The sequence below is a fragment of the Hakea prostrata genome, chromosome 2 (assembly GCF_041222555.1).
Source record: "Hakea prostrata isolate BN-2017 chromosome 2, UWA_Hpros_2, whole genome shotgun sequence".
Taxonomy (NCBI): Eukaryota; Viridiplantae; Streptophyta; class Magnoliopsida; order Proteales; family Proteaceae; genus Hakea; species Hakea prostrata.
Window position 1 is genome coordinate 28956972 of NC_142601.1, and position 14403 is coordinate 28971374.

The following is a 14403-nucleotide window of genomic DNA, read 5'->3' on the forward strand; positions in this document are numbered from 1 at the left end:
ATCGAATACATTCTGAACATAGTCTTGTGTAACTCTTGCACGAGATCTTAACCTGTTCATTGTCTGACTTAGCCATCAAAGGCGGCTGCCCGGCACACGAGCCGGCCCGCGTCTAATCTTTCTTGTAGGGCTCATCGTCCTGAGAATGAGAGGAGGCTTAGTCGGAATCAGAGATATAACTGTAACGCATCAACCCTTATTAAAACACTTTCTCGTGTGCAATATTTTTTATGCGCTTCACTACTACAAAGTCCCAAGGGCCTAGAGAGAATCAATCGGGTATCTTTGTGGCTTGATGATAACTTCTCACCCATCAAAATGACATGGTTGGCTAACACCTACACCATTTCACAAGAATTGGTAATCCAAGTGTTTGAAGACTGCTACTATTTTACAAGTAAGTCACTGTTTAGGGTATCCGAATACAAAGAGGCCGTCTCTTGGAGTGTAAATGTCTATTTAATTCAGACAAGCACCCATGGAAACAGGATTCGATATCTCTGTTTTCGAGGGGTTCATTTTGAATTTCCTCTCCTCCAAGAAAAGGGTGGAAGAGAAGGAAAGATATAAAATAGCTCAAAAATTACAAAAAGCCCATGACCAGCCAATCTGGCGAGGCACAGATGATGATTCCACGTGCTTCACAGTCTGGTCTGTCAATGAAATTTCTTCTTGCATGATTCTTGATTTGGTGACAAAAACCTCATACAAGAAAACTCTTTTCTACACCTTTCCGACCACGTTTTCTTCTTGGATTAGCACCAATCATACAGGAGAAGGCATTGACAAGCTGTTCATCTTCTATACTAATTAGAATATTTGCTGCATACGGGTCAGCAAGGAGGTGCTTTGCCACAAGATATCCTGCAATAGACCACGTCTGCAAAAGATGCGCCTGTTTCCCGATGAACCTTGCACCTTTCGTGTCATAGTATTCAGGCCACTTGTCCTTTGATATCCGCCTCTCTGCAATCTCAACAGCTTTTGCAGCTATGTCTAATCTGTTCATCTTTATACATGCCACTGTGAGCTGCAACAGGTTTCTGAAATACATTATTTCATGAATAACTATCTGTGGACACAACACAATGTCACGAGGAAGAGAAAGAGAGGAAAATATCTCGAGGCTTCTGCACGTAGAACTGAGAACATGCTGTAGGCAGCATATACAATGTATGAGCAAAGAAAAGAATATGGAAAACTTGCATACAGAAACAACAAAAGAGTCCTAGTTACTTCTAAGATGTTATATATCCATTATCCATGAGGCAAATGTATTTGGAGGTCCTGCAACTAAAACTGGCACATTGTAGTGCCAATTAAAACCATCCAAGTCAAATTTTATGTCCCATATAACACTAAAAAGGGCTTACCCAGTGCCGAAGCTCCCCCCCCGGGGGCGCGGGGGGGGGGCCTTTGGGCGCCCCCCCCCCCCGCGCCGGGCGGGGGGGTGGATCCCACGACCTCCAGCGCACAATGGAAAGACTCCATGATGCAGCACAACCAGAAATTACTGTTCACGCTACAGTGGCGTGAACATTAACTTAGATGATATTTTTCATATTTGGTGGGCCCCAAGTCTAGCTTGCATGGAAATAGATTCAAATTTGGTGGGCCCAAACTGCAGCTTGCAAGGAGATAAAATAGGATCTGTTTTCGTGGGAGTTCTAGAGATAATTTAGAATTTTATTATTTATTATTGGGATAATCATTTAATCGAAGTTTTTTATCTGGGTAGGATATCTAGGATAAGTTTTAGTTAGTTTTAAATTCCTAAGAGTCCTTGAGGGATCAGTCTTTTGTTAGTTTTAAATTACCAAGAGTCCTATTATAGTTTGTTTTCATATCAAGTATGTTTGTTTTGTTATTTAAACACTTGTAATCAGCTTATTGAGTATGGAATAGAAAAATATGAATTGAAGCTTGAGCTTTGTGCGTTTGCAGCCCCCCCCTCTCTCCTCTTTTCTTCTTCTTCTTCTTCTTTTCTTCTTATGAGTGTTCTTCTCTCTCTTCCTCTTCTTCAAGACTAATTCTTCTAAGATTTCCCTTCTTCCCCCTATCTTCTTTATATCCTTCTTTCTTCTATATTCTGTCCCCCATTATTTGGTATCAGAGCCCAAACCTGGATAGATCTCTTCTTTATCTCATCGTTTGTTCAACCTTCTTTTCTCTCTTCCTTGTTTTCTTCTCCTCCTTGAAATCTTTCTACTCTTCATCCTTTCTTTATTGCCCCTAATTTCTTTTCTCAGTAATTGTGAACAATGCTACAACAACCTATCAAATCCTTTTTTTGTGGTGCCAATCGTGAGACAGATTTTTTTCTATGAAACTCGAGGACGAGTTTTTTTTAAGAGAGGGAGAAATTGATGCAGCACAACCAGAAATTACTGTTCACGCTACAGTGGCGTGAACAGTAACTTAGATGATATTTTTCATATTTGGTGGGCCCCAAGTCTAGCTTGCATGGAAATAGATTCAAATTTGGTGGGCCCAAACTGCAGCTTGCAAGGAGATAAAATAGGATCTGTTTTCGTGGGAGTTCTAGAGATAATTTAGAATTTTATTATTTATTATTGGGATAATCATTTAATCGAAGTTTTTTATCTGGGTAGGATATCTAGGATAAGTTTTAGTTAGTTTTAAATTCCTAAGAGTCCTTGAAGGATCAGTCTTTTGTTAGTTTTAAATTACCAAGAGTCCTATTATAGTTTGTTTTCATATCAAGTATGTTTGTTTTGTTATTTAAACACTTGTAATCAGCTTATTGAGTATGGAATAGAAAAAATATGAATTGAAGCTTGAGCTTTGTGCGTTTGCAGCCCCCCCCCCTCTCTCCTCTTTTCTTCTTCTTCTTCTTCTTTTCTTCTTATGAGTGTTCTTCTCTCTCTTCCTCTTCTTCAAGACTAATTCTTCTAAGATTTCCCTTCTTCCCCCTATCTTCTTTATATCCTTCTTTCTTCTATATTCTGTCCCCCATTACTCCACCATTGCGCCAGGCCCCCCCTTCTATGTCCCATATAACACTGAAATTTTTTTTTTATTGATCTCTGATAGGTCCTATAATTGTGGCAGAAAAAGTAGTATTTTCACGAAAAAAACACAAGCTGGAGTTTGAATGAATTTAAAATACCGTCGTGGTTTCACAAACCTTCGATAGTTTTGTATGTGGTTGTCCATACATTAAAGTCTGACAAACAAGGGGATTGAGAAAGAAGCAAACCTGCCATAGCAAAGTTGGCCAAGAGCCTGCATTGTGGTACGACCAAGGCCTGCATTGTAAGCAAAGAAATGGGGATAAGAACATGCCACATTCATGGGGATAGCATGCGCAGCACAACCATCAAGCAGAAGTCCTACGTGTTTTTGGGATCACTGCCTGTGATAATCCGCCACTCCTGACCTTCAAGCGCAGGATAACATATCTTAAATGGCATGTCTGCGACCAAATCTTGCCACTTGGCTTCAATTAGATCCAATATGGCATGTGATTGATCCACTGTTGCAAGACTACTAACAATAGACCACAAATTTCCTAGAGAGAAAAAACGGAAATCCATGTGAGCAGGCTGCAGATTTCCAATTAAATAGCCTCCTTTCTTGGGCATCCATTCTACTAGCCAAGGAGGAATCTGATCAGGATAGATGTTGAACTTGTTGACAGCATCATACGAGTACTCTTCTGTTTTGTAACGATAAATTTCATTGAGTTTCCTCATGTCCACCCAATAATACTCCCTTATATGGAACGATAGTGCCACCAGACGATTGTTCATCGCTCGAACAAGGTCAGCTGAACCATCCTCTGGAGCGAGCATCTCACGAGCACAAAGCAGTGCTGAATAAAATAGTGACTGCAAGAGCATATAATGTCATTCAGAATATTAAAATAGATACCCAAGGGCAACCAGGATATATTAGTTTCAGTAAAGTTACATATGTACCTAAATCATCATACTTAAGTAGTGTCCAATTTCTCACCACCTGCAGCAGGCAGATGATTGCATAATCCGATAGATGTTAAGAGTAATAATTAGATTTCATCCAGGCCTCTCCCTCAGGACGTTTGATTGGAATAGTCTAGTCTTTTTCTTTCTTGACCTTTACTGTTTTGGCATAACATTCATGTGATTTATCATGTTCAACATATCCACTGCCTTATTCAATTCCCCACCATTGCAGAAGTAGAGAGAAGAAACTAATAATTCCCTATTCGTTTTTGTATAATATGAAACAAATCTTGAACTAGAGACCTGTCAACTAACAACCAGATAACTGAGCAAAGGCTTAATTCAATAGCAAGTATTTATTGGCTGTAATCACCTATTCTGCACGGAGATACCTTGGTAAGACCTAACATGTAAAATTACCTTCTTCCTTCTCTCCCTAAAACCAAGATGTAAACCCCCAAGTGAAGGTGGAATTCAACCCCATGATCTGGCAATAACTTGCCACATTCCTTAACAGCTGACTAACTAATTCTGGATTTAACTTAATGTAGATACCTAGGTTGTAATAAGAGTATACAAATAATTCTATGGAATCAAATTTTCAAGTTTGTGTAACCAAAAACTGCAATGAGGAATATCAGGAAATTTGGGGTTGTTTATTTCCCCACCAAGTTAAACATTCTTGCTAAATGGATGGCTTACACAGAATAAAAATGCCAAATGAGAAAATTGATTCAGATGGTTGCGGATGAATGTGAACCCTGAAAGTAGAGAAAAACCTGAATTTCCAGAGGATGACCATGAATTCCCATGCGACGGTCTATCATGCAAGAACCATCAGTCACTAGCAAAGTTGGAAACATATCAAAACCATCCGCAAGACATAGTTTCAAAATCATCTTAATTCCAGTTTGCACATCAATTCTCTCTTGTACTGAAAGATCTCCGGAGCATTTCCCATATGCTCGTAAAAGTATAATCCACCATAGACCTGAAACAAAATTTGTTACACATATAGAGGAAACAGAAAGAAGCAAGGAAATATTGTTACACAGAGAACCCTTTCTCCAAAAGAAGTAACGATTTGAGGAAAAACGAAATACCTGATTTTCTTTTCTTTTTTTAAACTACTTACCAGAATCAACCGGTGCCACACGGCCAATTGCTGCCTCTCCAAAATCAGGATCCAAGATATCTTCTGTTGCAGAGTCATCACCTTCAAGAGGAACTGTTCGTACCTTGAAACTAGCTGGCATCAGCCCTTGACCAGGACTATGACAGTCCATTGTTTTTTCCCAGCTCTGTCAAGACAAAATTAGATATGCACTCAAAAAGTGTGATGAAACACAACCTGGATAATATGTCGATATTAGGTAGTAAGCAGTGGAAGTCGATAAGTATGGAGAAAGTATCTCATTCTGTCAGAGCATTAAGAAAATTCGATGAAGTATTACATATTAAAGTTTATAAGATTCCAATTCCTTATTTGAATAGTTAAGATTATACCTATTTACAAAAGAGAACTGGGTAATCTGAAGGACAGGTTGATCTTTGTAAGTAATATCTGTAATGAAGATAAGGAATGTTGATCAGAGAGTTACATTTGGGGAGAGATTAAAAGGGATATTCATATGGGTGGTTTCAAGTTTGCAACTGGTTCAAAAGAGTACCCTCAATGAATTCCACATGCTCTCTGCATTGTTTTGTAAAATTGATTTGGGTTAGGATGCTTTTCTTGGTTAACCATCTATGCCAATGGTAGGTATATAGAATGATGGTTAATCTTGGGCTTGGACTATGAACTCAACAAGTGTCCATTGGATGAAGAAATTAAATATTTCACATCAATAATTATAGCACATCACAGGTGAATAAAGAAACTAAATAGAATTTCATCAGATTACAGCAAGGCAACCAAATTGGAACAATCACATTAACTAAACTTCAAAAAGTGGAAACCCCCTAGAAATGGCGGCAATAACCATCTGCCCCACAAGAAGAAGAATTCCAATAAGCATGAAATCCGCTCAACATTCACCATCTAAAAATCACCATAAACATGATATAAAAGATGTCCAACTAGCTTTATATAGACTTGGATCTAGTCTGACTAACAATAGGACTGTCAAAATGACTGGTAAGAGAAAGGAAAAATAGAAACCAACTGCAACTAGAGAAAATTTATTCAAATATAAAGAAGATGAATTTTAGCCAAATACACATTGTCGAGAAATAACTCAACAAATATTTGCTGCCAATGCCAAGCATGCATAAAGCTGAAAGATTGGTGCATCAACCCAGCAGCCGACACTGGGAAATAACCCTAGCCAAACCCTTTTACATCTATTCTACACCTTTCTACCATAAATGTTATGCTCTAACATTCCCTGACAGAATGGGTGATGCAGTACATTAGGGTATAATGAAGAACGTACAAGGGCTAGCTAGATGTGCCCCCAAAGCAGCATCCCCATCAGCACCCTGATATGGTGACAAGCAAACAAGGGCTCTCGCACTGTAGATGAGTGGGCAAAAAAGTTTAGTTCAAAAGAGTAGAATATCTTGAAATATTAAATCTCTCACAGCTACAAGTCTAGAAATGATAGATATTTATAGGATTAACATTGCCTGTATTGAAGAGACTATAGATAAAAGGGTAAAAACCTAAGAAGTTTGACATTTTTGAACTTTGATATACCGGGAGGTTGAAGTAATACAAGTGGAGTCAGCATAGTAGTGGATAAGGATTTAAAGAATTATGATGTGGTGGATGTTAAAAGATTCAAATATAGGATTATAACCATCAAGTTTCTGTTAGAGGGGGGGGGGGGTATCAATGATTCAATATAATTAGCTTTCTCACACATCTGAAGTAGGATTGGATGGAAGTGCGAAGTAACAATCTTGAGAACACATGGGTAGATGAGTACAAAGTTTTAGTCAAGGAGAGAAGATAATTAGAGGGGGTGATCCAAAATGGACATGTTGGGGAAGATCAGAGAGACTATAAGGTGTACATGGAGGAAATGATTTATCTATGGATCAGTTGATTTAAGATTTTTACACATAATAATAATCCACTCATGTCTTTTATTTGACAGACCAAGCTTATGGATCATTTCTCTTTAGGGTCCGATCAACCTTAGGCTTCTTACTATGAGAAACAAGCCTGCCCAAACAGTGTAAGTTTGTATTCTGTCAATCCTGATATAGCCCTGGAGTCTTGATAATTAGAGTCAATAAAGTTTATGAGAAGTCTTTTACTGTGCAAGTAAGGAGTGGAAATCAACTCCCAATCTATATGCTTGCCAAGCCCTTCTGGAAGATTTTCCCTTCGATAAAATACAGAAGCATAGAATGCTGAAACATGAATCTGTTTTCAAAAGCCTGATGCTAAGTAAATGGCATCAACCTCTAAAACTTAAACCATAACCATTCCCCTTAGACACCCCATTATAGCATTTGCCATAGAAATATAAATATTAACCATTCCCCTCGGACACCCTCTATAACCTGAGGATTATCAATATATTTTAGGTTAGTGCAGGATAATATTGATCATTTTGGTGAATGTTCAATTCCTTGGAACATCATCCCAAGAAAAAGAAAAAAGCAACTTTTCATCAAATGAAATTAACCAAAAAATAAGACCCAGAAGTGCATTGTTAACATGCTTGGATGGATTACCTGCAACTGAAGTGTGTGGAGGATGAAGTTCCGAACGATCTCATATTCACCCTTTAAAAGAAATGCTATTCCAGAAGGAATGAAATCACGGATGAAGACCTGATCATAGTTCAGAACATTGGAGTCGCTTGGGTCTTGTGCAGCAATTGTTCCAATGGGACTGTTACAATAATAAATAACAGATTCCCGTAGAAGGTTCCATGCCTCATCCTCAATGGAGTTGACATTAACTTTAACCGAGGTATGTTTGATTGGTCCAGCTTCAGGCAACTCACCATTAGGTGCCAAAGTATCCTTCTCGTGTTTTGACTGTTGAAGTTCCCCAAGTTCTAGAGGTTTTGGTCCATTCACCCCACCCTTAATGAGATTAGATTTTCGTGCAGTATCCATAAACAAGGTACCATTTCCATCCTCTGCAGTTAACCCACCAACACCTTCAGCTCGTTGACATTGGCAATGCACCAACCGCGACCGACAGAACATCATTTTTCCATGACAATCATTGCGCATACCCTGAATACAACAGACTTTCAAGCAACCTTGTATCATTATGGAGCGATTTAATGATTCCATACAACCTGAAATGGTCTTTTTCTTTCTACACTGTACATTAGATTTAAGAGCAAGCACGGAGTTTGTTTTGCAAAGAAATGCATCAGAAAACACAAGGTTTGGTATTGCTGTCCTCGGAAGAAAACGCAACATTGCTTCTGAAGTCCCCATTGAAAAATTTGATATTACCAAGGCCGGAGAGTTCTGTCGCATTCCCTAGAACTGATGTTAAGAAACCTGCATAGAACAACTCAAGTCAACAAACACTATCCTATAGTTCTATCCATCCCAGAGAAACCCAAAACAAGAGGAAAACCAGACACAATTAAATTATTAAGTTCGAATATTGCACACATTAATTAGTCACAAAAAAAATTAATATATGCGTACTTCTAATGTAAATAATTCCACCTTTGGAAGTCAACAAGAACTATCAGAATTCTTGAATAACCTGCAATTACTTCAAACCACTTGAGCCTCGCAAAACCCGCCAAGTGAATGAAACTTAAACGAAATCACCATACAATTAAAAAATATATAAAAATTAAAAAGAAAAATAAAAAGCATATGAAATGAAAAATAAAACAAGCACAGAACTCGCAAGGTCAACACCAGCTGAAATTTGATCATGAAATTGCACTCTTAAACATGTAACAAATACAAATAATCTTCGCACTTGGATCTGAAGAACAAGTAGATTCCGAAGTTAATTTATGTTTTTCCTATTATTTCGGCGGAAACGAAAACAAACAGTAATATCAGGAGAGCGGAAGGAGGTAAATTTGAGCTACTCACAGTTCTAGCGCTTCTTAAGCTGATTTCAAAGCGTAATAACGTTACTCATGTTCCTGTTTTCTCTACTTTTCTCAAATAGACCGGGCAGGGCTCCAACAGATGACCAGATTTTGAAAATTTTAAAAAAGAAAATAGAGATCCACAAATGGAAATGGATAAAATCTAAGAGAAATCTTATCTCAATCGTTGGTTTATTTGGATCTGAAGGAGAAATAATAACGTGATATTGTTTGAAAAGAGAAGGAAAAAATCAAACAAGAGACAAAAAAAAAAAGAAAAAAGAGAAGGTACTTGTTGAACCATTTATGGTTTTTTATACTCTTTGTGACAGCATTTATGGCCCGTTTCAACTTTCAACTCGAGCATCTGAATTCGACCACAATTCTCAAGTCTACACGCTGGCTGTTTGGAAAATGCAAGATATTAGATGAGTGCTCGACCGTTAGCCTTGAGGAGAAAAAAAGGTGTCAAAATGGACTTTTTGCTAAAATTTGTTAGAAAAATGTCAACTTATTTGGTAAAAAAAAATCATTCACACTATCAAAAAAGGCTATTCTTGAGGCGAACCCTTCTTTTGACACAACTCCTTTCCAGAGTGTTTGCCATAAAGAAATCTTAGAGAAGATTGAGCTGCCTTTTCCCGACTAGGTTTGGGAGGAAGAGGACCCTATTCCAGCGGATCCAAATATCGAGGAGTATCTTAATGATTCGCCGCCTCTTCCCGAAGAACCTCCAAAGCTTGCCTCAAACAAGGATTCTTCGGCCAAACCTGTTAGAGAACAATAGGAAGCTATCTCTTATTCTTTATATTTTTTGTGAGGGTTGGCCCCCCATGGCCTGTTGATAATAAAATAGATATTTGCCTCCTTCTTCTTGAACTCTTTCAATGATTGCTATAAAGTTCTGATAATACTTTCTCATAGCGCACTTAGAGAATTTTCTCTGTTTCCTTATGTAGAATGACGTTCAGGAATGAGATAAGCTCTTATGGAGATAAACTTGTACCTTAGTTGAAGATGACGCTCGGGACATCAGAGGGATACACTCGGGAGCGTTGATTTGAGTTGATTTGGTTCTAACAGAACCCTTTATGACGCTTGGCGCATTTCTCCCCCGACTGCTCCATCTTTATGACCAAGCCCAAATGTTTCCTCATATTTGCGTATAAATTGTCCTTCCCAAGAAATTGGGAATACTCTCTTTATTTAATACTGGTGTGACGGTTGGTATTTGGCAGTATCCACATATTATGTGCACAATGGTACACTTGGAGACTTGAGACGAACTTGGCCTTTAAGTTTCGAATTTGAAGCGTCGTTATCCCTTGACCGTTGATCCTGCATTTTTCGAAATTCAAAACGTCCCTTCTGTTTTAACCCTTGATCTACTTGGGATTTCAACCGTCACGTCACTCCCTGAGGCTATTTAAGTTCCTTAGGCGTGCTTCATCTTTGTCTTCGCTATCTACAAATCGTTATTGTCTTTATCGTTTGCAAAGTGGTGTTTTGCCTTTCTACCTCTGTACTCTTATTCTCTGACGATACCTCGATCAGAACTTGAACAAGTGAGTTTCTTTTCTGTTATTCAGTTTTATCATGAGCTTCTTCTACCTGAGTAATCTCTCATGTAGTATACTTGGGGTTTAATCATACCGTAAGCTCTCTGCTGGATATCCTTCGCTTCATTTGACTTCAGAAATTTAGGGTTTTCTCTTTTCTTCTTTATTTTTGGTTGATCTCTCGTACTGACGATGCTTTATTTTCCTTTGTAGTGCCTTCAAGAGTTAACTTGGATAATGTTAGGGCGAAATCTTTCAAGAAGACTGCTCCAATGCTGATGAAGGTTGTTCCACATGAGGAGATTACCGCTGCCGAATCTTCTAAAGTTCAGATTCCTATAGCTTCCGTTGGTGCCTCCCTCACGTCTCCTTCCATGATGGAGACTGTTCGGTCTCCCAAGGAGAATGTGGCCCCTTCCGTAGCTGTTTGCACTGCCGAAACCCCCTACGGTGCTTCGTTGGCACCTTCTTCCATGATGGAGACCGTTCGGTCTTCTAAGGAAGATGTGGTTCCTTCGGTCGTCGTTCGGGTTCCCGAACTTGCCTCTAGTGCTTGTTTGGCATCTTCCTCCAACCGTCCAACTGTTGTGGAGGTTCCCGAGGAGGTCGAGGGTGCTGGTTCTAGAAAGCATCCTCGGTTAGATGATGATGTGTACCAACCTTCCTGGTCGCTAAAGAGGTCTGACTTGGTGACAGGCGATTTTGACAAGGCACTAGAATGGTGCACTTATATTCAGATGCCCGCCGAGAGCAGATCCTTCTCTACGGTCTCGGATAGGGATTTTGTAAAGTCCTTGGTGATGTAAGTTTCTTTCCATTGCCTTTCATTCTGAAGATTTTCTGCTCTTGACTAACTCTTGAAGTGTCGCAGGAGCCTTGTTGGTAATTTCCACAATCAGGTGGAAGCAACTTTTAGACTCAGTAGACTGAGTAATGATCTTTCCAGGCTTTTGGGAAGAATCCAAAGCCAAGGATGTTGAGATTGCTCGTCATGGAGACAAGGCTTGGGAGGTTGCCCGAGTGAAGAATTCTGAAAATGAGCTACTTCGTTCGGATTTGGATGGTGCTAGGGAGAGAATCCGAAAGCTGGAGCAGGAAGTTGAGAAGCTTTCGGCAGGGGCGAAAGGGTCTGAAGCTGCATCTATGCCACAAAGGCAAGTTGTTACCCTTTTGCCCGAGTCCCTTCCGACTGATGTTCGTAGGGCTTGCATCTTCAAATATTTGCAAAGTAAGCCTTTTGTTGACATGCTGAATACTTATAATTTGCGGGCATATCGGGACGGTGAGAATGAGGTATGGGAATCGATACTAAGGAGAAATCCTTATTTCAATACGGCTCCCCATCGTGCCACTTGTCATCCCGAGGTGTTTGAAAAGCTGCGACTTCCTTTTCCTGCTTGGGCCAAGGACGTGGTGGACCTGCACATTCCAAATCCGGACATAATGCATTATCTTGATGACTCTCCTCCTTTTTCCCCTCTCAAAGGATTCAGCTATGAAGAGCTTGCCTTGAATGCAGGTCTAACCAAGGCCAGGCCTCTTCAGAAAAAGCTGGATAAAGAGTATGGAATTGCGGAGGATTTTGTAGGTGGAAGTTTACGGAATTCTCCACAATCATCGAGGAGGAGAACCAAATGATGAGAGGACCTATGTCTCCATGACCAGTAGTCATCATATGTTTTCCCAACTCTGTTCTCTTAACTCTGTGTTGCTTTTGACAAAGCTGCTTCGATCATGTTTTTGGAGTTCTTCACAATCACCGATGATGATTTTCCTTCTTGACTGAATGAGGATTGTATCTCAACACTTGTTATCTCATATGTATATTTGGTGTAAAGGTTGACCCCTTCTGGTCGTTTAAAGGAATAAAGAATTAACTTTATCTTTGAGCTTTGTCAGTCACTGGAGTCTCTGCTGTAATAGTCTTAGTTGTTTTTAGAACAATGCCTTGACTTAAGGATTTTCGTAGAAATTCATTAAGTTTGAGAAGGTCTCACTCAGGTTTTAAATCGATGCCTTGTAGAAGGTCCCACTCGGGTTTCAAACCAATGCCTTTACTTAAGGATTTTTGGAGAAATGCAATAAGTGTCACACCCCACCCGTCGGTCTCGGTTACCCGCCCGACAACTCGTGGGTGCGATCCGTCACAAGATCCAAGGTTTTAGTCTATCAACAATATTTAAGACAAATATAGATAATCAAGAGCAAAGAATATTTAATAACTGAATTAAATGAATTACAGGAGTCCAAAATACTCCAATATCAAAGGAAAGAAACAAAGAATAAAGGATAAAACAAAAATGAGGGCAGCGGAATAATTCAAAAGTATTTATATCAGTTTCTTTCCAGTTTGTTTTTCTAAATCAATGAACTTAGACTCCAGTTTAATAAGGTGAGGGGTCCTCCAACTCTTCTCCAGTCTCTGTGCGAACTGCCTGACCACCTTTCGCCTCTGACCATCAACCGGTGCGATAAGCGCACTCCATGCACCCGCAGGAACTCCCGCACATGCTATTTCCATCTCCCACTGGTGGTGCCACATCTTCTTCAAACGGGATGGTTCCTTCATAGGAAACCAGCCCATCTTCAGATATAAATCCTTCTTCTGTATAGGCTAAAAACATACAAAGAATAAAGGAATGAGTTCTAAAGAACTCAGTAAGAAACAATCATATATCTCATCCATCATCCAAAAATGCCATGATACAACAGTAATATGAATGAATGCAAAATATGAATGATGCTATGATTTCTAACTATGCAAGTCTCTAACAGTTGACATGCTTTAAGAATAAACACCAACCCTCCTCTGGGTAAGTCTCATCACTCTGATCCGGCAAGGACTGGTTACCTCTGTAAGGATCCAGGGAAAAAGGGAAAGTCCACACCTGGCTCACAAACCATGGTTAGGGGGCTAAGTCCACACTCTCTCACCTCGACCATTGGTAATGAGTACTGGCGCATGTCGGGGTTTCTAATCCAATGCAAGGTCATAATGGTTACATGTCTACATGAAGTCCAGATACATCCCCTATGGCACCAACCAACTCGGTTCAGTATCCTTCGCAACCTAGGAGTAAGAATCCTCACGGACTGGCTACCTCTGTTGGACTCTACTCCTTAACCCTATGGTTATCCACATATTATTGGGGCAGGTGCTCTATGATTCCTCACGACACCCGGTCCGGTCCTTGGACATCCATGAGCCCAACCCTAACATATGCAACCCTATCATTTCATGACCAACAGTGGACCACCAAGTCACATCACTGTCATCACGGGTCACTCGGTTTCAATCCCCCTACCGAAAGGGTAGTAGCATGTGGGGTACCTAGCCATGCAATCTAGACTCATCCTAATAATGTCATCAATTAATCATGATAGTGCTGAAGGTATCAGCAGGCATGTGTCCCATTCCACAACCTTCTGATATCATCAGCCAAGATATCCCAAAAGGAACACCCCAACTATCATAACCATATACCAATTACCATAATCATATAACATTCACAATTCACCAGGTAATTATGAAATCAAGGCAAACAGCAGTAGTATATTAGAATTAAATACAACTACAGCAGCATATAACAATAGAAATTAAGACTAACAACTATCAGATTAACATGTTCAAGTATATGTAGATAGATAAGATAGATTGTCCTTACTTGCATATAATTGAAATGTCTGTAAAATGGAATCCAATAACTATTAGTAGACTTTTCTTTTAAACAGTAATCACCTAAACACAGTGTTATTAGAATATATAAGTCACATGAATCAATTTGAATCAGAACCGAAATCCAATTGGTCACTGTTTACCAGCCGGTCGCTTAGGTTAAGCGACCGCCACTAGTGACCGCCCCA

General features: G+C 39.5%; 1 protein-coding gene across 1 annotated transcript; it reads right to left on the minus strand.

Annotated features, from left to right (window-relative positions):
• Window positions 1-266: 266 nt before the first annotated feature.
• LOC149024187 (neutral/alkaline invertase 3, chloroplastic-like) lies at window positions 267-9234 on the minus strand. Its single transcript, XM_089144505.1, has 7 exons — window positions 8982-9234; window positions 7635-8423; window positions 5083-5248; window positions 4727-4938; window positions 3358-3851; window positions 3221-3269; window positions 267-1030 (listed from the first exon to the last, which is right to left on the minus strand). The coding sequence occupies exons 2-7, from the start codon at window positions 8397-8399 to the stop codon at window positions 704-706; spliced, it is 2013 nt and encodes a 670-aa protein (XP_089000631.1). The 5' UTR covers window positions 8400-8423; window positions 8982-9234; the 3' UTR covers window positions 267-703.
• Between the last annotated feature and the right edge of the window lie 5169 nt (window positions 9235-14403).

Excerpts from the sequence above, each read along its gene's own strand:
- LOC149024187 (XM_089144505.1), bottom strand. The coding sequence starts at position 8,399 with ATGCGACAGAACTCTCCGGCCTTGGTAATATCAAATTTTTCAATGGGG. Across the intron at positions 5,249-7,634 it reads TCCACACACTTCAGTTGCAG|AGCTGGGAAAAAACAATGGA; the intron begins GTAATCCATCCA and ends TTGTCTTGACAG. Across the intron at positions 1,031-3,220 it reads GGCCAACTTTGCTATGGCAG|CTCACAGTGGCATGTATAAA; the intron begins GTTTGCTTCTTT and ends AACCTGTTGCAG.